The sequence below is a fragment of the Gossypium arboreum genome, chromosome 4 (assembly GCF_025698485.1).
Source record: "Gossypium arboreum isolate Shixiya-1 chromosome 4, ASM2569848v2, whole genome shotgun sequence".
In the NCBI taxonomy this organism is placed as follows: domain Eukaryota; kingdom Viridiplantae; phylum Streptophyta; class Magnoliopsida; order Malvales; family Malvaceae; genus Gossypium; species Gossypium arboreum.
In genome coordinates, this window is record NC_069073.1 from 111,430,132 (window position 1) to 111,452,509 (window position 22,378).

General features: G+C 32.0%; 1 protein-coding gene across 1 annotated transcript; it reads right to left on the reverse strand.

Moving 5' to 3' along the window:
* Nucleotides 1–812: 812 nt before the first annotated feature.
* LOC108458420 (protein BREAST CANCER SUSCEPTIBILITY 2 homolog B-like) lies at nt 813–7,871 on the reverse strand. The gene is made up of 20 exons (XM_017757808.2): nt 7,497–7,871; nt 7,269–7,424; nt 5,943–6,980; nt 5,742–5,848; nt 5,497–5,651; nt 5,080–5,202; nt 4,783–4,980; nt 4,628–4,709; nt 4,486–4,536; nt 4,321–4,396; nt 4,092–4,203; nt 3,928–3,999; nt 3,114–3,309; nt 2,857–3,039; nt 2,518–2,660; nt 2,386–2,448; nt 2,093–2,291; nt 1,698–1,862; nt 1,517–1,605; nt 813–1,175 (listed from the first exon to the last, which is right to left on the reverse strand). The coding sequence occupies exons 1-19, from the start codon at nt 7,639–7,641 to the stop codon at nt 1,549–1,551; spliced, it is 3,321 nt and encodes a 1,106-aa protein (XP_017613297.1). The 5' UTR covers nt 7,642–7,871; the 3' UTR covers nt 813–1,175; nt 1,517–1,548.
* Nucleotides 7,872–22,378: the final 14,507 nt, after the last annotated feature.

Sequence of the window (22,378 nt, forward strand, 5' to 3'; positions counted from 1 at the left end):
ACTTTTATCTTATTGCTAAATGAGATATTTTTAAATTTTTAAAAATATTTTTGAGACACAAATATTTTGTAAAAACACTTTTTAGCAAAAATCGGAATCAAAAATTTTAACTTTTGCTCAAAAATATTTTTTGCTCAAAAACACTTTTGAAAAACAATACTAAACTAAACATGAATCTTTTACATTTTTCACACCATTCATGATAACTCACTTGGATTCAATTTATTTCTCAATTTTTTCATACTAGTTTGTGTGGACTTATTTTAATAACATGAATTGATTTTAAGACATTATTTAATAAAATTTTAAAGTTTTTTATAAATATTTCTTTTTAAAATTATTTTCAAGAAAATAAAAATAATCAATAACTAATTTTAGGTAATTTGGGGTAAGTCCAAAATTTGAAGAAAAAACATTCAAGGAATAAAGAGCACATACTTTTATAAGTTTAGAATCTTTTAAAATGAATTTTGACTTCTTTTAATTATTTTCATAAATTTTTTGTTTTTAAATAATTCTTCTTCAAAGTTTTTGTTTATTTATTTATTTATTGTGTAGTTCTAAAAAATAAAGTTACAAACGTATCAAAAGCTAAAAAAGTGATCCAACTCTTAAAATTACCACTTGAACACAAACAACAAAATTAGACGAAGCCACGAAAGGTTATTAAATAAAAAAGCACCACTTTTGTTGAGAGAAAAAAAGTACAATAACTTAATGTTTAAAAATTAAATTTAAAATAAAAAATACAAAACCTTGACACATTCAAACTTTATAAATTAAGCAAGGCAAAGATAATCAGGCCCAGGTCGTTTCAACAAAATAAATTCTCTCTTTATATCAAAAATTTTAATTTTGGCAGCTAAAAGCCTAAAACTAACGATGGGAGTGGAGAAATGGAAAACAGAATATACGTTCATCCTATGTGTTAAATAAGAAAATTAGCAGATACCCAGCTTATAATATTTACTTACAAAAAGTTATTAGCACAATTCGTTCCCCACTGGATTTTTACCTAATAAAACACTTGCCCCTTCCACCCAAATCCCTACATCATTCCAACTCAAAAGCCAAGGACTGAATCCCAACTCTGGCAAAGGATTGTTCTATCTCCAATTTTAACTGCATTCATTCACACCTTTCAGACTTCTCAGGGGGGTGTTAAAACAATGTACCTTCATACAGATCATGTAAATCATCAATTAAAAGTCATATTATCTGCACATTCAAGCATATAACCCCCAAAACCTTTTTTTTTTCCCCAATCAAGCTACCTTTTTTATGTTTTGCTATTTTCTGCTCAAATATATATGAACTGGATTACAGCTAGCAAAAGTGTTCTTAGTTACACTCCTCCAGCCAGCCAAGTCCATTTTTTTCCAATATTACAGCAAAAAACACGTAACAGCAATTAAAGTTAGACTGAACAGAGACGAGAAATACAGAGAGGTACCTCATCTTTGATGTTCAAACGATCTAAGATGAAGCATCCATTTGATATGCAAAGGGTGCTTACTGTTGGTCAGGCCAAATCAGCTTTTTCACATGCTAGCCTTCACAATTGCCAATTACAAATAAAACCTTCTTCCGGAGTTCGTCAATAATCTGCATGAACAAGTCAAGTAGTAAAGGTAAATTAAGTAGCAGCATCAAGGAATAAATTCTGTCGTATCACTTCTATGTTTGACAGTGCGCACCGAGCTAGAGGCCTTTGCCCATGCCTGAACAGAAGCGCCGGCACTTTGGAGGTGAGAAATTGAGGGTTTAAAATTTAAATAATATGTAGAATTTTCTGTTGCTTCAGCAACCCAGAGATGATTCATTTGATCCTTTGGTTTCTTGATAAGGTTACAGAAGCCTACCTGAAAAGATTTTGTATTAGGGTCACTCTTTAAATGAAACAAGTCGAAAAGAACTAGTATAATGACTTGTCTATAGCCATTAAACAAGGAGAGTATCAATTAGTTCATCATGCATCGGCTCAATAATTAAGTTGGAAAAGTACTTATCTGATAACCTTAATTTACTTGAAGTGTTCAGTGAGCCTGTTAATTCTGGATTTTTTTTAAATAATAATAAAACTACAACTCACCATGGATCCCACTAGGTTAGGGTTGATTGGTGCAAACGAGTCATCATCAATGGATGGTGAGCAAAAACTGATGGCAAGTAAAGAATCTGACTGTAAATCGGAAATGGAATCATCTGTCACAAACACCCACTGTTTCTTCTGATGAGAAGCTGTATAGACTTCTCCCACATACACAACATATGCAGCAATGTCAAACTCACTGAAGAACCCAAAAGGAACATGAGTGAGAAACCAAGATCTTCAGGAGAAAATAGCTACACATTTGTATACGAAGGTAGAGGACAGAGATTCACCTGGAAAGAGAAATTTCACCTAAATTTGACAACTTCATCGACTTTCGTGGGCAGAAAAATGCCCTGTAAAGACACAAATGAGTTTAAAGCCCGTAACCAATTGTTGTAAACAGAATGCAGATGGAAACTTACTCAAAACTTTCCATTGCCAGGGGAGATAGGGGCTGCCATTTGTTGGTAGATCCTCGGGCTTGTAAGTAAAGGATTTCCGAATCTGAGTTCATTGGTATAAGTCCAGAAACGACATATGCCTGTCCCTCAACCAGCTCACATTCCTGTTTCAGTCATATGTATCTTCATAATCAAACTATTAGATAAACTAAGTAGTTGCATAAAACCCAGAATTTATCCTGCCAAACTAAAGATCATTCAATGATAATTTCTACAGTAAATGCTTGTAAGAGCAGAAACTGAAACCCCACATGCACAAGTAGATGAAAAATGTAGAGCAAGATAAACTCTCAGATTCACCTGCTTTTCTGTTGGATTCCAAATGGTTATTATTCCTTCTTTAGGTCTTCCCTTTCCATGATAATTCCTATTAATTAATCCAACAACTCTAACCCTCATGAATGGAACAACATCTCGCTCATTTAATCCAGCCTCCGCCAGAGCTTTCTCAATTGATTTCTCCATCTCTAACTGCCTAGTAGCCTACAATCAGATCTGCATAGTTAAATATTAATTCCTAGCTAGATCTGCCTTTCAAGCAGAGAGCTGAAATGCACCTCAAGTTTTGATTTATATGTAGCAAAGGAAGTTAGTTGCTCCGGGCTCATTTCTGCCATAAGGACTTCTGGCTCAGCAGATGTCTCAAGAATCCTTAAGATTTTCGCTCCTTCACTCTCACTGTCATTATGGATATGAGAACTATTGACCCCTCTTTGATACTCAGATATAACATGATCTACCAGAACTGAGCACCTGCAGCAGGAAAAGATGAAGCATGAAAAGCCTAATATATTATGAGCTCACAATTACACAATCATTTAAGGCATAACTTCAATTTTTTTTTTTTCAGCTAGAATACCAGTTCTAATTTACATCAGTAAAAGTTCGGTTTTCCTCTGTTATTACCAAAATGGAGCAAATGAATTTTTAAGGCTGTTAGGAAGAATCATACTGGTTGCATTAACCAGGTGATATTCTTAAGAGCACATCATAGTCCCTTATGCAACAAGCATTGTTAGAATGAGAATTATCAAATGTATAGTAAACCCACATGACTAGTGAAGAATGAATAATTATGAAGTTAAAAGGCATCACAGTTCTTTTAAAAGGCATCACAGTTCTTTCTTATAAAGACAGTTAGCAAGACTAAATCTAATAAAGAGAACTATTAGTTGGTAAAAGCACAAAAGGTGGAAGTTGATCACCAAAAGGCTGGCGAAAGGCTGACTGCTGAAAGTTAAGTGCATGCCTAGATAAAGTGCAGCAGATAAAAGCATTACATCTAATTTCAACACCACTATATGATATGAAATTACATATTACGATGGAGGATTCTAACATTTTAAAACGTGTACAGAATATAGTGGTCACCTTTGATTGTGCTTTTGCACCATTCTACTCTCCATCCTCTCAGATCTAACAATTGATCCCCCATTTCTCAACCTAGATGGAAAAAGAAAAAACATAATTAAACTTAAAGCATAACTTGCAGTTCCATTTCACCTGAAATTGCAGACAGATCAGTTTGCGGTTACCTTTCCCTGTAGAGAACAGGGTATATCCGAGTGACTCCAACTAAAGTCAAAGGGACTGGACCCCCGTCACCCTTGATACACCTAAATGCCATAGGAATACGAAAACCTTTACCTAAAGACATTAACAGGAAAATCAAGCTTTAAGGAGGTAAGAGATATATTGATTTTTCTTGTTATTACAACTAACATATGGAATTTAAATTAATAAGAAAATACAAATAATGCTTACAAAATCCAAGTCGATCAGCCCAGTGAGCTCTACACGTCCCGTTCAGGTTCAAAGCTAAACTAATTGCACTGGACGCCTGAAATTCAAGGAAAAGGAAAGGAAGAAGAAATGACAAAGCATTTTCAAGAATTTAATTTCCAAAAGAAAATTCAAATCAGAAAGAACCTCAAGGGGTGAAACTGGCCCAACCCAGCCACAAAGTCCTGCTCCCCAGATCTTCAAAAGACAAACCAATGCATAAGAATGGACAATTTTTCCAGAACTCTCTAATTGAAAAGGGAAATTTAAACATAAATGAGAAAATTACCCGGAGCTTCTGTCCCACAAACAATTTTCCAACAGCAAGCTGCTTTGATAGCAATACATCCAAAATAGCATTTATAGAGTACCTGTAAGCCCAGACATCTTTTACATGCCAAAATTTCCAATGCTAAGTAAGCAATAAAATTGGAATTTACTTACCACCCATCTGTTAGTTCCACTTTTGCATTGCCACTATTATGAGTTCCATTTGTTATCTCTAGGTTGGTCTCCATATTTGGTTCAGAATTTGATTGAATTGTTGAAACACATAGCACCAACATTTTAGAAGGCGAAGCATCCCCTTCAAGTATTTTCTTTATTGCAGAACGCTGACCATGATTGACTTCCCTCTCATATCTAAAAAGATGAATTATAAATTGCTTCCATGTATATAAATATCTTCTCAAACAAAAAAAAATTCAGATGCAAAACAAACAACTCACTGTAATTGGATACCTGTACTTTAATTCCTCAAGTACATTGGAGACCGTCAAAAATTTTCCAGCACATTTGGAAGGATAGCACCTCTCATAGCATGCAAGTTTCCAAACAATCCACTTATAATGATTTGCGACCCACCTAGACATGCAAGGGGAGTAGGAATGGTTTAACAAATATACATTGCAAAATGCAGATGAGAAACAGAGTTTAAAAAATACATGGCACATATAGCAATACAAACAAGCAAAAGTCAACTATAAAGCAACCTCAGATTTGGTATATATCAAAAAATACTTAGAGGTAGCCAACTTTGAGCAAGCAACCAATAGCATCAGTTTATTCATAACTTGCTGTATACCATGAAAATCATTCAAAAAAGTTTCAAGTACTAAAGATTTGAAGTAGGCATGGATAAGAGAAAAAGGTGATTACTCTTTAGAAACGTGTTGCACAGAAGCTCCAGAATGAGACAACATGTCATAAAAAGTTTCTGCCCCAATTCGACATAAGCTAGTTTCATCTTTAAACAAATACTCGTAAGCATTCGCTGGTGTGATCTGTTTACCTTTGATTGGGAAACACTTCAACTAAAGCAAGCCAGGAATATAAACAGGTGTCAATGGTGAGGAATTAACCAATTTCTTGAAGGCAATAAGCTGTAATGAGAAGCTGTTTACCGTGCTGCAGGCTGAAGGAGGCACAGCAAAATATTCCTTTATATATACTCTTGGTACTTGAAAAGGATATTTAGTGGAAACTGTTCTTTTGCAACATGTATGATCATCTAATGAAGTAAAAAGGCATACATTAACAAAGAGAATAAACCAAAATGAGAAATCATAAAACTAAAGCAAGTTTTAGAGGCCTGATAAATTTACCATTTGCTACCAAGGAAACATCATTATTCAATGGAGCAGAGATCTTGGAACAGCGGGGTCTTTTGAAGGGAGAAACAAAACTTGATCTTCCAATTCTCCTCTTTTCATTCATAACCTGTTTGTTATTTGTTTGAGATGTAGCAATGTTATTTGAAATATCAACCAATGGCCCACCAAATGACCTTCTAGGCAAATTAGTCTGTGAACCAGAACCGCTAGGCAAAGAATTGTTAGTTGCAAAATTTTTCTCAGAAAGCCTATTGATTGATTTCAAAGCATTCTGTGGAGAAGGCATATTGATGGCCGATGCACATGCACTAGAACTTTCAACTGCATCAAATTTTTCAATCAAATTACTCCCAAAACTTAAATTTTCTGAATTGAATATGGACCTTGTTTGCTTGAAAGATGATTTCAGTGGGGATGTGAAATCCTTGGATGTGTCTTTACTTACTGGAAATGAAGTAAAGAAACAGTTTTCCTTGTTTAATGAAGCATCATTAAAATTTTCCTCCTTGTAAACTGTAAATGGTGGAACCTCTTGATCCATTTCACCGAAGAAATTTCCTAGCTCTGGGTCACCAAGAAGACTCCTTGCACGCTTCAATGCATCACTTGAAACTGACAATGATCTTCCACCTGCAGTATGAAACTTGATTGGAGGTGGTTTGGGAACTGAATCAAACATTTTGGAATGCATTGGAGTTGAGTCATTTTCACTGCCTAGTTCACCTCCTAGTAAACGATTCCTAGAGTTTAACATGTGCCTTGGTTCTGATGTAACATCCATAACCCCATAATTTTGCAAATCTTCTTTCTTCCCTGAATGAGAAAACCTTTGGCAGTCATAAGGTTCATTAGTTGCAGGTAACCTCCTTGGATGTTGAAAACCTTCAAAATTGTGATTCTCATTATCTTGTTCAAGTCCCAAAAATGTCTTAGCTCTGACCAGACCAGCTGAAGATATGTTAACCATTTTCCCAGAGCCCGTTTGAAAAAGAGAGTTACCGCAGCCATTGTTCACTGGAATCAGTTTGCCTGTGTGGCAGATAAGTTAAAAAAAAAAAAGAGCTTGGTCCCGCAATTTTACAATGAGCTTGGTCCCGCAATTTTACAATCATCTCAGTGAATATATTAAATGGTTCTAGTAACCAATGCTCCTTGGTTCCTAAAAATAGAAAAACCATTCCGAACATAAATTCAATTCCTACATTTTCCCCTTTTTAATTTCAGCTTCATATTATCCAAATGACATAAGTTTCTTCTCTAAATTGCAGAATATAGTTATCAAACAAAAAAAATGAAAGTAAAAGAGAGAAGCTTTACTTGAAGTAACAGTAGAGGCAGCGTCGTCGTTGGCGAGGATAGATAATGCTTTTGCAATTGAAGATTCTTTCAATGCCACCGATTTCCCCAATCCGGTTCTGAACATCGGATATTTCTCAAATTCTCCATCTCCATTCTCAATAAGCTTCGAACATCCTGCGTTGGATCTAAGGAATTTGAGAGCACGATAATCAAATACAGACGCGAAATGATTGAGAGACTATTTACCTTGAAGCAGGAGATCGGCCATGGATGGGAGTGGAGGAACCGGAGCTCCGTTCGGGTCATCGGCAGGCTTAATCGGTACGATAGGAGGGGAAGCCTCCCAGCGAAAACTTGTTCCGGCATGAGAAAAAATCTGCCACGTAGACATTTTTGAGGATTTTGGCTAGGGTTTGTGTTTGATGTTTTCTTATGCTATATGCTTCATTGAGTTTCGAGTATTGTAACAAATTGAAATTTTTGATGTTTTGATAAGGCGGGAAACGTAAAATATTACGGGGGAGATGAGATGATAAATTGGATTTGGAGGGGAGTATTTTCAGGTTCGTTGGGCTTAAGCTAATCTGGATGCAATTTTGTTGGGTTTTTTTATGATTTTTTCTAAGTAATTTTTCAAAATTAGATTGGTAGTTAAATCAATTAGGTTATCGGTTCAATCATTTCATCTGATTCAATTGAATAAATTATTAAAAATATTAAAAAGTAAACAAAGTCTAGATTTAATATCTGAGCCAATCAATTTTTAGTTAAATCAATTAGTCTAAAACCTTTCTTTGAACCGATATCTTGACCGGTCTAGTCAAACAACCATGAGTTTTACTTTTGTTTTCGTTTTTTCATGCTAATTGTGGATTTGTTTTCGTTTTCGTTTTCGTTTTCGTTTTCATTTTCTTTATGCCAAAATTGGAATTTTAACTTTTTTGAAGAATTTAAATTTATTTATATATAACTTTTAGATATTATTTGTTAAAATTTAACTGTGTTTTTCTTAAATTTTTAAAATATTTAAATTTAAAATAAATAAAAAATAATTAATAAATTTTATTTAATCTTTTTCTAAAATATATAAATTTTAAAATTATTTTTGTATTATAAAATTCTAATTATAAATTAATAAAAAATAAAACTCAATGCGATTCAAATAATTGTAATCTTTTAATTTATATTTTAACTATATAAACACTTCGGATGGAATCAATTTTCAATTTCTTAATTTTATTGATCAAACTTTTTTTTTTTTGTAACAATAAAACAATATCAATTACAAACTATAAGTAGAATCCGAATTGGAAAACCGAACACATCTATCAAACCAAATCTAGTCATCAACCGAGGGAGGAGCCACATGAAAGATTCGCTTGCCAATGGGATAATCTTTCATCGAATTAGCCAAGATATCAGCAACATAATTCACCTCTCTAGGTACTTGCTTTATAAGCACTCTCCATTTACACAATTCTTGGATATGCAAAATCAAATCTCTATTTGAATGTCCTTTATGATACCCATGGATACCTTTGATAGCCAAGGCACAAACTGTTTCAATAATAATGTTCGTCCATTTAGCCTCCCAAGCTAATTTGAGGCTGTCATAGATGGCCCAAAGTTCAGCTCGAAGTACACTGCATCTTCTAATATTTCTTCTTAATCCCCACATCCATTGCCTTGCTCATTCTGTGCTACTACTGTCGTATAAGCAAGCCCCAAATTCGGATTACGAGCATCATCTGTGTTCAGTTTAAAGAAACCTGTAGGTGGAGGAACCCATATCTGATCTCTGCTTCAATTCACAATATTCCCTTTATAGGAGTTTGTCCTTGCTTATGGACCTTGCCCACCCCCACGAAGAGTTGATCATACTAAATATGTTAAAATGGATATCTTAGAACACGCATAAGTTCCACTGTTTCCAAATCCTCCAACAAACAATGCCAAAAAGAAGGGACCAATCTACATCTTGAAAATTAACATCAAAAGTATTTTTCAAGTTGGTAGATAACAATACCTTCAGCAAGGAAGAAAAAAACTGGTTTGAAATCCTCTTGGGGATTAACTGCTTCCACATTTCTTTAGCTTGGCTACAATCTCGCAACATGTGAAGGCAAGATTCTTCAACACTTTCGCATAGCTTGAACGAAGGATCAACAACGAAGCGTCTCCTACACCATTCCTTATTAGTAAGGAGACACTCCTTAAACACCACCCAAATAAATTGATGAATACGTTGTGAGACATTTAAAGACCAAGCTAGCTTCCATTTTGCTTTCAGCGGGTTTAACGAATTTTTTGTAAGCATATCATAGGCTTATTTGATACTAAAATTTCCACTAGAAGTCCAACTCAATATAATTCCATTAGGGCCTACAAGAGAATTCAAGGTCGGAATGTCGCCTATAATGGATAAAATTTCTTCATTCAATAAGCATCGCATATATTCCCAATTCCATTTACCTTCCATATTCACAACCTTACAAAGAGTGATATATTCATCAATCAAAGAAGGAGCCAAGCCATGGTTAATGAGAGGACCTACCTCTGCTATTCAATTATCAGTCCAGAATTTGATAAGTTTCTCATCACTAATTGACCAAAGAATACTTTGACGCAGAAGGGGCCAAACCTTGGAAAGAGATCTCCACATGAAAAAATTTGCTTCTGGAAATTTCCTCGGGGCAAACTTCCAAAATTTTATACTTAGTTTGGAGAACTCTTGCCCATAATGCTTGATCATCAGCTAGGAGGTTAAATCCCAACTTTAGCATAAATGATTCATTTTGTTCCTTAAGGCAACGGATACCAATTCCTCCATTAGGCAAAGGTTGACAAATATCCCCTACCTTACCAACGACAATTTCTTGGTAGCTTCAAAACTCCCCCATATAAATCTTCGAGCAATCCTCTCTATTTCAGTATAAATGCTAGATGGAATTTCATGGTTTGCATGAAGTAGTTAGGGATGGACAACAAAACTAACTGAGCTAGTGTCACTCATCTTGCCATAGAAAGCATCTTAGCATTCCAATTATCTAATTTCTGTCTTACCTTATCTACCACAAACTTAAAAGTATTAGTCGTTATACGTCGATGGAAAAGAGGCAGTCCCAAATAGATACCCAAGTCATCAGTTTGACAGAAGCCAAGTACACTGCATATATCATTAGCATAGTTGGTATCAATATTGCTAGAAAAGAACACAGCAGTTTTGAGTCCATTGACTTTATGACCTGAGGCAGCTCCAAAAGTGTTAAGCACATTCTTTATGTTCCTAGCTTGATTTATATTCGCTTTTGCAAATAATAAGAGATCATCAGCAAAAAATAAGTGCGACACGGAAGGGCCATTCTTACCCAACATAATAGGTTTCCAAGTTTTATTCTCTACACTCTTGTGAATAAGTTTCCCCAATTTCTCCATACACAGCATAAAAATGTAGGGAGACATCGGGCATCCTTGTCTAATACCCCTACTTGAAAAAATTTCAGTCGACGGTTTTCCATCCCACAGAATCTGCATGGACACTGTTGTAATACATTCTATAATAATCCTAGACAAATTTTAAGGAAAATCAGTAACACCCTAACTCAGTATCCATTGCCGAGCAGGTTTGAGCATTACTACCATTTGCGATCACTAAAAAATTAAAATACTTACCGATTCAATGCATCATATAAAATAAATATATTACCATTCAATCAACAGTTTGGCACTTGTATAAGCATCAAACAACAACATTGTTAGTATACTTGCACATATCTCATATAAATTCAACATTGATATATCTATTTTCTCGACATGTCGCACTTGAGTTTAATAATAGTCTCAATTACATAATTTCCTTGTATCAACATATCAAAGATAATCATATATGTACATGTCATGAAACATATCATGCTCTTACCGCTTTCTTCACAAGCATATATCATTCCATTATATCAATATTTTATGCTTCATCATTTCCATATATTTTATGTATATTTATTCGGTAATAGCTTATATCAAACTTAACATAAATTATATTCCATGTACTTATACTTATTTCATTTATCCATTTTCATAATTATTTTATACAACGCTTTTGTACATATATTTCCATATGACCAGTTCTTGTAAACATTTCACACAACCATTTCATATAACCATTCATCATCTGATACATTTTACCTGAATATCAATTGTTCAATAGATGTTATAGCGTCTCCCATCCACGGTCTTATTTATCTTTGACGTGATGCCATAGTGTCTTTCAACTATGGTCTTACTCATTTTCTGTCATGTTGCCATGGTATCTTTCAACCACGGTCTTATTCTTTTCATGTCACGTTGCCATGGTATCTTTCAACCATGGTCTTACACATTTCATATCAGATAGCACACTCCCGCAAACCTCATCCTTACAGTGGGATTACCATCAAGCTAAATCCTCAGTAATATAAACTCATAGAGTATTGTCGGGATTACCGGTCCGGGCTAAATCTCGCAACGACAATTACTCTAATGAGCTTGGATCCAATTACTAGTCCAAAGCTAAATTCAGACCTAATTGGATTACCGTCCGGCTAAATCCATTTTACACATATTCTTGGAAGGGCTATATCAGATAAGATCACCCGTCCGGCTAGATCCTTTTACCGTCAATTCCTTTTACGAGATCCATCGAATTTTCCTTTCATTCAACCGGATTTCTTCTCCTTTTATCAAATTTATCAATGTTTCATAAATTTTCATACAATGAACATTCAAATCATATTCACATAAATAACATACAATCTCAAGCATTTAAGAATATAATTCAAGTTACGAACTTACCTCATTGCTTGTTTGTGTTTATAATTTCATTAATCGATATCTTTTCTTTTCCACGATCAAGTCTCATATTTGAGTCGTCCGGATCTTTATAAATAAATTTGATCATCATTTTCATTCATTTCATATTCTAATGCATTTAATTAATGCTCTAGGAAAAATTACTATTTTGCCCCTAAACTTTTAATTAATGACGAATTCATCCTTAGGGTCAGGAAAATAAAATTCTTGCAATTTAATCCTTATTTCCAGCTATTATTCTCATATATATTGATAAAAATCCATGAATTCTATAAAATATTAGAATTTTTCATAATTTTAACACTTTTCAATTTAATCCTAAAACATGTTTTCCCGATCTTGAACTAAATTAATAATTTCATTCAATTTTGTAATTTAAATAATAAAATAATCCATTTCATGCAATTTGGTCATTTCTGACATGTTTACAAAATTGCCCATAAAGTTTTACTTTTATTCAATTTAGTCCTTGAGCCTAAAATATGCAAATTAGCCATGCTAGATAAATATTCATACATATTTTCCTCCTCCTCCTCTCCATTCCACATCCTTAATGTAGATAACACACTTGTAAGTAACATTATCCATAATTTTTATTATTTACTTTTATGAATATTCAAGCTGTCTATCTACATCATAGTCACTAAATTATTTATATCTGGATCTATAGAACTCAAAATTAATATACGATAATTTTCCCTGAATCTAGACTCATATATATTCTTACCATAAAAATTTCAAAATTTTTGGTTTAGCCAATAAGTACAGTTTATTCTTTAAAGTTACCCCTGTTCTACTATCTGACAGTCCTGACCCCTCTTCACCAAAAATTAATTATCTTCTCATACAGGATTCAAATGTTGTTCTTGTTTGTTTCTATTAAAAATAGACTCATTCAGGATTTTATAAATATAAATTTAAGCCCCTAATTATTTTTATTCAATTTTTTATGATTTTTCAAAGTCAGAACAGGGGAACCCGAATTCATTCTGACCTTGTCTCACAAAATTCATTATATCTCAAAATTTACAAATCCATTTCTTACACTATTTCTTCTATGAGAAACTATACTAAATAATATTTAATTCCATATTTTTTTCATCTTCTAATTCGATTTCTACAATTTATGGTGATTTTTCAAAATTAGTGTACTGTTGCTGTCCAAACTGTTTTTGTGCAAGCTATTAATTACCATGTTATAACACCCTTATTTTCTTTTTCTACACCATTTCTCATCACTTACTCTTATTTTCTCTTCACTAACATATCAAAAATATAGGACCTTATGTAAGAAAACTCTACTATAACATTATTTCCATGCTTTTTCAATAATAACAAACTTAAAAACATATTGAAATCTTGATATACTTACCTTGTTCTATTGATAGTAATCTTTAACTTGGATTTTCTCTCTCCTCCAGCTTCTATTTCTTGAATCCAACTTGATATTCTAACTCCCCATGCTCTCCTTAACATTTTTGTCTCTTGGTAGCTATGGAAATTCATTTGATTTTTGGGTGAAAATGGTAAATTTTTGGTAAAAGGACCAAATTGTAAAGAAAGCAAAACTTTCTTTCTTCCTCTCTTTCTCTCACGTTAGTGCATGGGAAAATATGGATGAGAATTTCTCTTCTTTCTTTCTTTATATACTAATAAAATAATAATAAAATATCTTATTAAAATATTAATAAAATAATATTTATCTAATTAAATAATTATAAAATATCAAAATATCTCTAGCATCATTATTACTTTCTAGATTTCTCTCTCTTCCAATTGACCATTTTGCCTTTCATTATCTTTTAAAATTCCATCCTTGAGTCATCATTTAATTTGCTAAAATTACAATTTAGTCCCTCATAGTTCTTCATCTATTCAATTTGGTCCTAATTCATCCATTTTCCTTAATTTCTAGATCATTCCACTCTTAAATTATTTACACTATTCGTCCTTCAACTTTTTCATATTTACACTTTAACCCCTCAAATTATGAATATTTACTCTTGTGCAACAAAACTTTTCTCACTTTTACAATTTAGTTCTTTCTTGAATTAATATATCATAATATACTTCTCAATATTGACATAACTCAAAATTTCCCTTTTTGTCACTTTATTTCCTTATTTTACTATATCAAGGATAATATCTTACTGTAAAAATTTTTAGGGTATTACAAAAACCAATATCTGATAAAGTGTCTTCAATGAAATTCCACCTGATTCTATCATAGGCATTCTCTAAATTGACTTTGATGGCCATCCAGTTCTTCTTCTCTTTTTTTTTTTTTTGTACGCATCGAATGGACAACCTCTTGAGCAATGATAATATTGTCAGTAACATGTCTTCCTGTTACAAAGCTAACTTGATTCGGAGCGATAAGCAAAGGGAAAACTGGCTAAAGATGGTTCGCAATAAATTTTTGTGATACCTTGTAAAGAACGTTACAAAGACTGATTGGTTGAAACTGCGTGATACCTTGTAAAGAACGTTACAAAGACTGATTGGTTGAAACTGAGCCATAGATTCAGGAGCTTTAGTTTTAGGAATCAACACCAAAAAGGTCTTGTTGATACCACTATTGATAGACTGATCAGAAAAACTCCATAAACCCATTTGTAGACATCTGCACCTACTGTATCCCATTGACTCAGATAAAATAAAGCATGAAAACCATCAGGACCCAGAGCTTTCAAGGAGCCCATATTGAATAAAGCATTTTTTATTTCCTTGTTAGTCACATTTGCCACAAGAATATCCAAAGTAGTAGAACCCAAAATCGGGAAACATCCATTTAAAGGGAAGTTACCAATAGAGTGATCATCCAAAGAGTAGAGAGCAGAAAAGAACCTGATCGTTTCCTCTTGAAGGACATCCTTGTCATAACACCATTGATCTTCAACCTTCAAACTTAATTAATCCCTAATAATTTGTACTTTTGAATCTTGGAGTCAAGTTTAATTTTATAACTTAATATGGTATTGGGCTATTTCATGGCTTAAACAAATAAAATGGAATGATGTAGGCCAAAAACCCAAAGTAGGGAGTATGAATAATTGGTCTAATTTTGATTTTAGTCCTTCTACCATGTTGAAATTAAATTTTAATTCTTTGTTTTCTTATAGATATTTTTTCTATGTTTTTTTAATATAATAATAGGGGTGGAGTATAGGAGTTACACAGTTTAAACCATATTAAATGAGTATCTAACAAGAGTTTCAACCAACACTCTATACAAGTCAAGAGAGTTATTTCTTCTATGTTAATTTGACTTAAATTTATCATCACATGTTTATAACATTATCATATTCAAATTGAAAACACCATGTTAAAGTGAAGATGTTAGATTTTCTTTAAAACATACTTAAACATTTAGTCGACATATAAATTTGTCATTAGACGAACATGGTTAATTAGATTTTCACCTGGTTTGATTATGTGATCAAATAAAAGTAAGAAAACAACTAATGATGTTATCAAATTGAACCTACTAATAGTATTATAAAAATAAAGAAATCAATTTATTTTAAATTAAAGTTGAGATATTAAAGTCTAAATTTTAACATAGTAGAAATACTAAAACTATAATTGAATTTTAAAAAATAGTTTTTGACCACACTTCTCTCGTTGATGATGTATTAATGTCAATTAGGTGAAGTAGACAAAAGTTCACTTCCTAATATTATTCCTTTAATGGAGATGAAAATAGTCAATTATGTTTTTTGAGTTATAACTTCTGTGATAAGCAGACAAAGAAGATGAAAAACAAAAGAGGTATTACTTGTTGCTTCTTAAAACACCATGCAACAAATTGTTTCTTAAAATAACACAAAACTTAGTTGTGGACCTTTTATCATCAATAGCAGCTTTCTAATTGGCATCAACAAAATCTACTAAAAATTCCCTCGGTTTGCACTTGAAAATAGTGACATTCCAACTATCATTAGAACGATAACGAATAGAAAGCCTAAATACAAAGTAACGCAAAGAGCAAAATAAAGAGAGAAATAACACACAATATTGTTAACGCAGTTCAAACACAACGGTTCTACATTTTTTGAGTCTCGTCTAATGAATGATTTTATTGAATAATTGTTCGGATCACCTATTAGCTTGAGCCCAACCTACCCTTACACAAAGAAGCAATTGTAGCCCCAATACCGACCCCAATGATCACAAATCACTAACCCAAATACCTTACAATAAAATTAATAAACTCTCCAAGGAATACCTAAAAGAATGTTAACCACAAGAACACAACAAAGCTGTCGACAAAGACACTTAAAATTAATCTTAATGTGCTACACAAAATAGCCTATTTATAAGCTTCTTCAAGCAGACAATCAATAGTTTTTTGATAAGCTTTAAACTCATATTTAAAAGTTGAAAGTATCCTATTAATTATCCAGAGTATTTATCACATAAAAGTCCTCATAAATCAGTCTTCCAACTACTTCAAAACCCTCTTAAATAAATATGATATTTATTTCTAAAAGGTAACATTTTAATAATAAGAATTTCATGCTTATTCAATCACCCCGAGCAATATGATTGGGAGTCTTAGTACCCTAGTCAACCCATGCTTGTAATTTTTGTTGGAAAAAATCTGACTCGAAAAGCGGTTTTCTTACATAGCAGATTAAAATTTTGAAAACTGAGTTGGTTTGTGATATTTATAGCAATAAACTCTTTACTGAAATCGCACATGCATTTTCGACTAATGGATCCTTGTTGTTCTTGACTTTCAACCGAATAACATTCTCTGCTATTCTCGTACCACGAACTGCTTCGAGTATGGGATCGAACTAATTCGAATCAAATACAAAACCATAAATTATTTACTTTACTTTTAGTAGAAAAGCAAATCTCACTTCAATAGAAACAAGTAGAATTGTTATTCTAGAAAATACAAGTTATACTTAGAAAATAAATTCTCACTATTTTTCAGCAGAATAACAATATCTCAAACTTCTGCATTTAGCCCTACCAATGCCATCTATTTATAGGAAGAAGAAGTGAAACCCTTATTGAATTAGTAGAAGTCTATTTCAATAGAAAAACAAAATCTTAATCTAACTAGGAGAGAGAGGTGTGGTAACCTTAGTTAAATATACTAGGGTTTGTCATCTCATGTATTGGCACGAGGGCTTTTGGACCTCTCACGTATCGGGTCCAATTATAAGTAATGTAACACCCCTCACCCAGTCTGATTGTCTAACCCAAGCTACAGAATGTTACTATAATTACTGAAATAGATCACATTCAATTTAGGCTTAAAAATCTGACTAAACAATAAAATACTTCATAAACCATGCAAAACATGATTTACAAATTAAACTGAGACTCAAACGAGCTTATGAAATCTGTTAAGTTGAGCCAAGAACAAATAAGGATCAAACTAGAAATTTTTCAAAAGAAATAAAAGTTTGCGAATAGGGGTTACACGGCTATGGTTCCAAGTCATGTACCTTATTTTGCCTATGTGGATTAAAAGTTTCCTGCATTCCAATGATCACGCGGCTGTGTCACTAGTATGTGTGTGACACATGACCATGTACCAACCTGTGTGGAACCTAAATATGCCTTTTTTTATGAAATATTTCAATTCAACTTACAATTAGATCATACATATTCATTTAACCATCTTTAAACCTATTTAAAGAATTCCCAAACCATGCCAAACATATAATAATTCATCATTCTAAACATCTAACCAATTGGCCTCATTGGTACCAATACACAACAAAGTAATATAAACCATTATAAGTCATTTAATCATGCATTATAACATGTATTAACATCACATTTTCATATAAAAACATACATACCAGTCTCAATCACCTAAATTCCATTATTCACATTCAAAATTTGCCATCTAAATGTTTCAATCATAGATTACCATATGCCATCATTCACACTTATATACATGCTATATAGACATTCAAAGTTAAACACCATATCAGTTTAACTTGTGATCAACCAAAATAAAACATATACAAGATACAAAATAACACCCCTAAGTACATGCCAGGTAATTAACAGAGAAGTTCACCATCATTATTAAGTCTGGGATCTTCACTGGATGTTGAAGTCGATGTACAGAATCACATACTTAATCTAACATGTGAACGAGAACAACTGAGCGTTGAGTAATCCATATAAAGACATCACTAAGTGATACCAATACGATAAGGTTTTAAGAGAACTTTCAAGGTTTTAGTAAAACATAACATTATACCAAATGTATTATTTATACTCTAATAGCATACTATACTCTAAATTTCATACCAGTCTTTCAAAGTGAATAATTTATAACTCATCGATACGTCCGGCGCCCAGTGCCTCATCAGACAATTTGAAGTAATCCAACTGCACCCATAGCTCATTCAGACAAATTGAAGTAATCCAATTGCGCCCATCGCTCATCGATTTAATTGGCACCCAATACCTCATCGGGTAAATCGAAGAATATAATTGGCACCCAGTGTCTCATCAAATAAACCAAAGTATTACTTGCAAATTCACTAAGTAACGAATTTTCCATAAAATTTCAATTATATCCCAACAACCAAAATTTATAACTCAATTCAACAAGTTATCTCATAACATTACATTTTTCAATCCAATACAAAGTCAATTACATGTATCAAAATACACTATTTTCTATTCTATATAGTTTAGTCCTTCATCACAAGAATCAACGTTTCACAAAAACTTGATTCTATCAATTATTATCAACTTATTTTAACCTTTGGTCATGCTAAGCAATGAAGGTATATAGAAATTTAAATGAATTAATTTATGGAGTTACAAACCGTAAGCTCCAAGCTATATATATACATTTAAACTATGTAATATCACTATATACATATCAATTTCATAATCAATATCAACATCCACTAATTTCCATTTAACTAAACCAATGTACCAAATTATACCAATTCAATTTGTACAAATCTAACCTATATTATATAACATTCTACCATTTATAATCCATTCAATTTCATAGTATTTACTTCATACCATTAGTAGTTGCTACCTAGTTAATATTTATTTCACATATAGATATTCCACAACATTATGCATTACCATATTAAAGGCTACAAGTATAACTTGTATTAATACTATCTCACAACATAACCATTCGATACTACATATTTGTTCATATCTATTATATATTTCATATTTTCAATTTAATCCTTTTGATGCCAAAATCATTATATAATAACAATTCAACTCTAAACCGAACAATATAATACAAATATATCATCAATTAATAAAGTAAGCCCCATATGAACTTACTTGATTGGATCAGCAAACAAATTGAAGCTTTAGGGATTAATCGACAAATTTTGACTTTTTTGTAATTATCTTCGGTTTGGTTAAATTCTCGATCTATACAATAATTCAATTCGATTTATTAATTCTATACATCATAAAACAACCTATTACATTCATGTATCGGTCCATTTTTTGTTTTCTAATACCCTTAAAGTTTTGAATATTATTCATTTTAGTCCCTAAAACCAAAATTGTTATAACTTTCAAATTTGAGCTCCAATTTTTAAACCGATTTCAAATACATCCCTCTACGACCCTCTATTATCAATAACTATAGAAATTTAATACAAATTTTGAGATATTTACAATTGAGTCCCTATGTTAAAAAACAAACAATTAAACCTTACAAACTAATCTTTTTTTCATTTCCAAGCTTAAAATCTAACAATTTAGCATAAAAGCTTCAAAATTCAACAATGGAAACTTTTATAAACTTTAACAATTTCATGATTTAATAAACGAATTAGCTAAACCAAGTTACAACGATCTCAAAAACATAAAAATTATAAGAAACGAATTTAAAAATCCTCACCTATTGAAGGTAGATTGTTCTCAAGCTCAAAAATGGAGTTTATGTTATTGTTGGCTTTCGAACACTGAAAAAGAAATGTCAAAGATGATGGCTTTAAAATTTTACCTTTTATACCTTGATTAAAATAATAATAAACTTTAATTACTTTAATTTAAACCTTAAATTAATATTACTCATAACTAAGAAAATTTGGTGGATGAAAGATGTCATCCACCACCATTTAGCTTATTCAACATGATCCATTTACTTTTTGATCCATTTGATTATTCAAAAGCTATAGTAATTGAATTTTTCATTTTTACAATTTAGTCTTTATACCATAATTAGTTACTAGTTAAACAAAATTACTTATTAAAAATTTAATTCACCTATATACTCACTCCATGTATATTTAATAAAAATATTCACGGGCTCGATTTACGTAAACGAGATCTTAATACCTCATTTTCTAGAATCACTAACTTTAAAGTTGTCACACTTGTACTTTGATTAATTATCAATTTAATAAAATTTCTAAACCAAAATTAAATATAATTCTAAATAAACTCATAAATATAAAATAATATTTACGAACTCACTCGTCAGAAATGGGGTTCTGACACCATTGAAAACTGGGCTATTACAAGTACTTATTGGACTTCTAACCCAATAATTTATAATTCAATCCAACTCAATACATGTTTTTCTATTTTCCAAAATAAACATAATAACTTAATTGAAATAAATAAATTAATTTCTCAATTAAATAATGTTCGAACCCTATTCTAATTCCGTTAAAATCATTGCAACTTTCTCGTAAAAGAATCTATGAGAAAATATATTTAATATTTCTATGTTCAACGGATTCACTATGACCAATTAATTTAATTCCTTTTTAACTTTAATTATTAATTAAATAATAATTAGAAAAACCATAAATTAATTTTCCAGGATATTTCCATTTAGTGAAAAAACTACATTCATTTCTGAATGTTTCTCATTTCTCTAACTTTACAATTTATATCCATTTTTGTTCATTTGATTCAACATGCAATTCATTTTTTGTTTCAACGAGCTAGCAGAAGGACCTATTGGACATATGTGATTAAAGCTAAAAAAATTTATAATTAAATTCTAACTTTTCGCCTATTAATTATAAACTCATTCAGTCACAAAGTCATTCCATTCTAGCACCGTGACTGAGCTCTCCCTAATGACATATCATTATGAAAGCAACTTGATCAATGCTCGTCCAATGACCTTATCATAAGTGTGTTACCCTCATAGGATATCATTAATCTCTTGGGATAAATTTGCTCTTCCAAAATGATCCTATTTTATCTCATAGTAACCATTACATCTTTCTTTATGAAAAGTCAATTACTATTAAATAGTAATCAAGTCATTCATCACAAAGACGAACGACCCATAACTATGTTTACTTTTCATCTATCATGTAATGCCAATGAGAGGATATCATTTATCTGTGTCTTGGGCTATGAATTATACTACTGTGAATGATACTAAATATTGCAGAAGTTGTATACCTAACGCACCAGCTTTCAGTTCCTTATCTATTTAAACTTGGGTTTTTACTTACATCAAAGTATATGAGTCACTCATACATTGTAACGCCCCCGTACCCGAGACCGTTGCTAGAGTCAAGTACAAGGTGTTACTAAACTTAATTCATTAATTAAACAGCTTAAACAATATATTTTAGAATTTCCAGACAAGCTGGCTAACTGCATCACAGTCGCTTAAAAATTCATATCTCGAGTTCTGAAACTAGAAATTAAGATCCGTAAATTTTCCCTAAAACTAGACTCATATATCTATCTACTACTTTTTTCTAGAATTTTTTGTCGAGCTAATTAGTACAGTTTATTGATTAAAGTCTCCCCTGTTTCAGGGTTCGACTACTCTGGCCCCTGTGTATTACGAATCAGATATCTCCTTGTACAGAGTTTTAATGATTATGACGTTTGTTTCTCATAAAACTAGACTCAATAAGGAATCTATACATATAAAACATGACTTCTAATTATTTTTTTACAATTTAGGGTAAATTTTTAAATTCAGAATAGGGGATTCAGAGACCACTCTAACTCTATTCCACCAAAACTTAAATATCTCATAAAATATAACTCATTTACCTGTTTTGTTCCATCCATATGAAAATAGACTCATCAAGCTTCGATTTCATAAATTATTCATCCTTTAATTCCATTTATACTATTTTTAGTGATTTTTCAAATTCATGTCACTCTTCTTTGTTTGATTCATTTTGTGGCCAATTTTACCTTTCCAAGGATTTTCATGGTTTAGTTAAGACATAAAGCATACATGTTATCATATATAAACTTGATTAGCCATTCCAATAGCTAATCATTTACAAACCCTTTTCTTACCAAACCATAACCATATCATATGA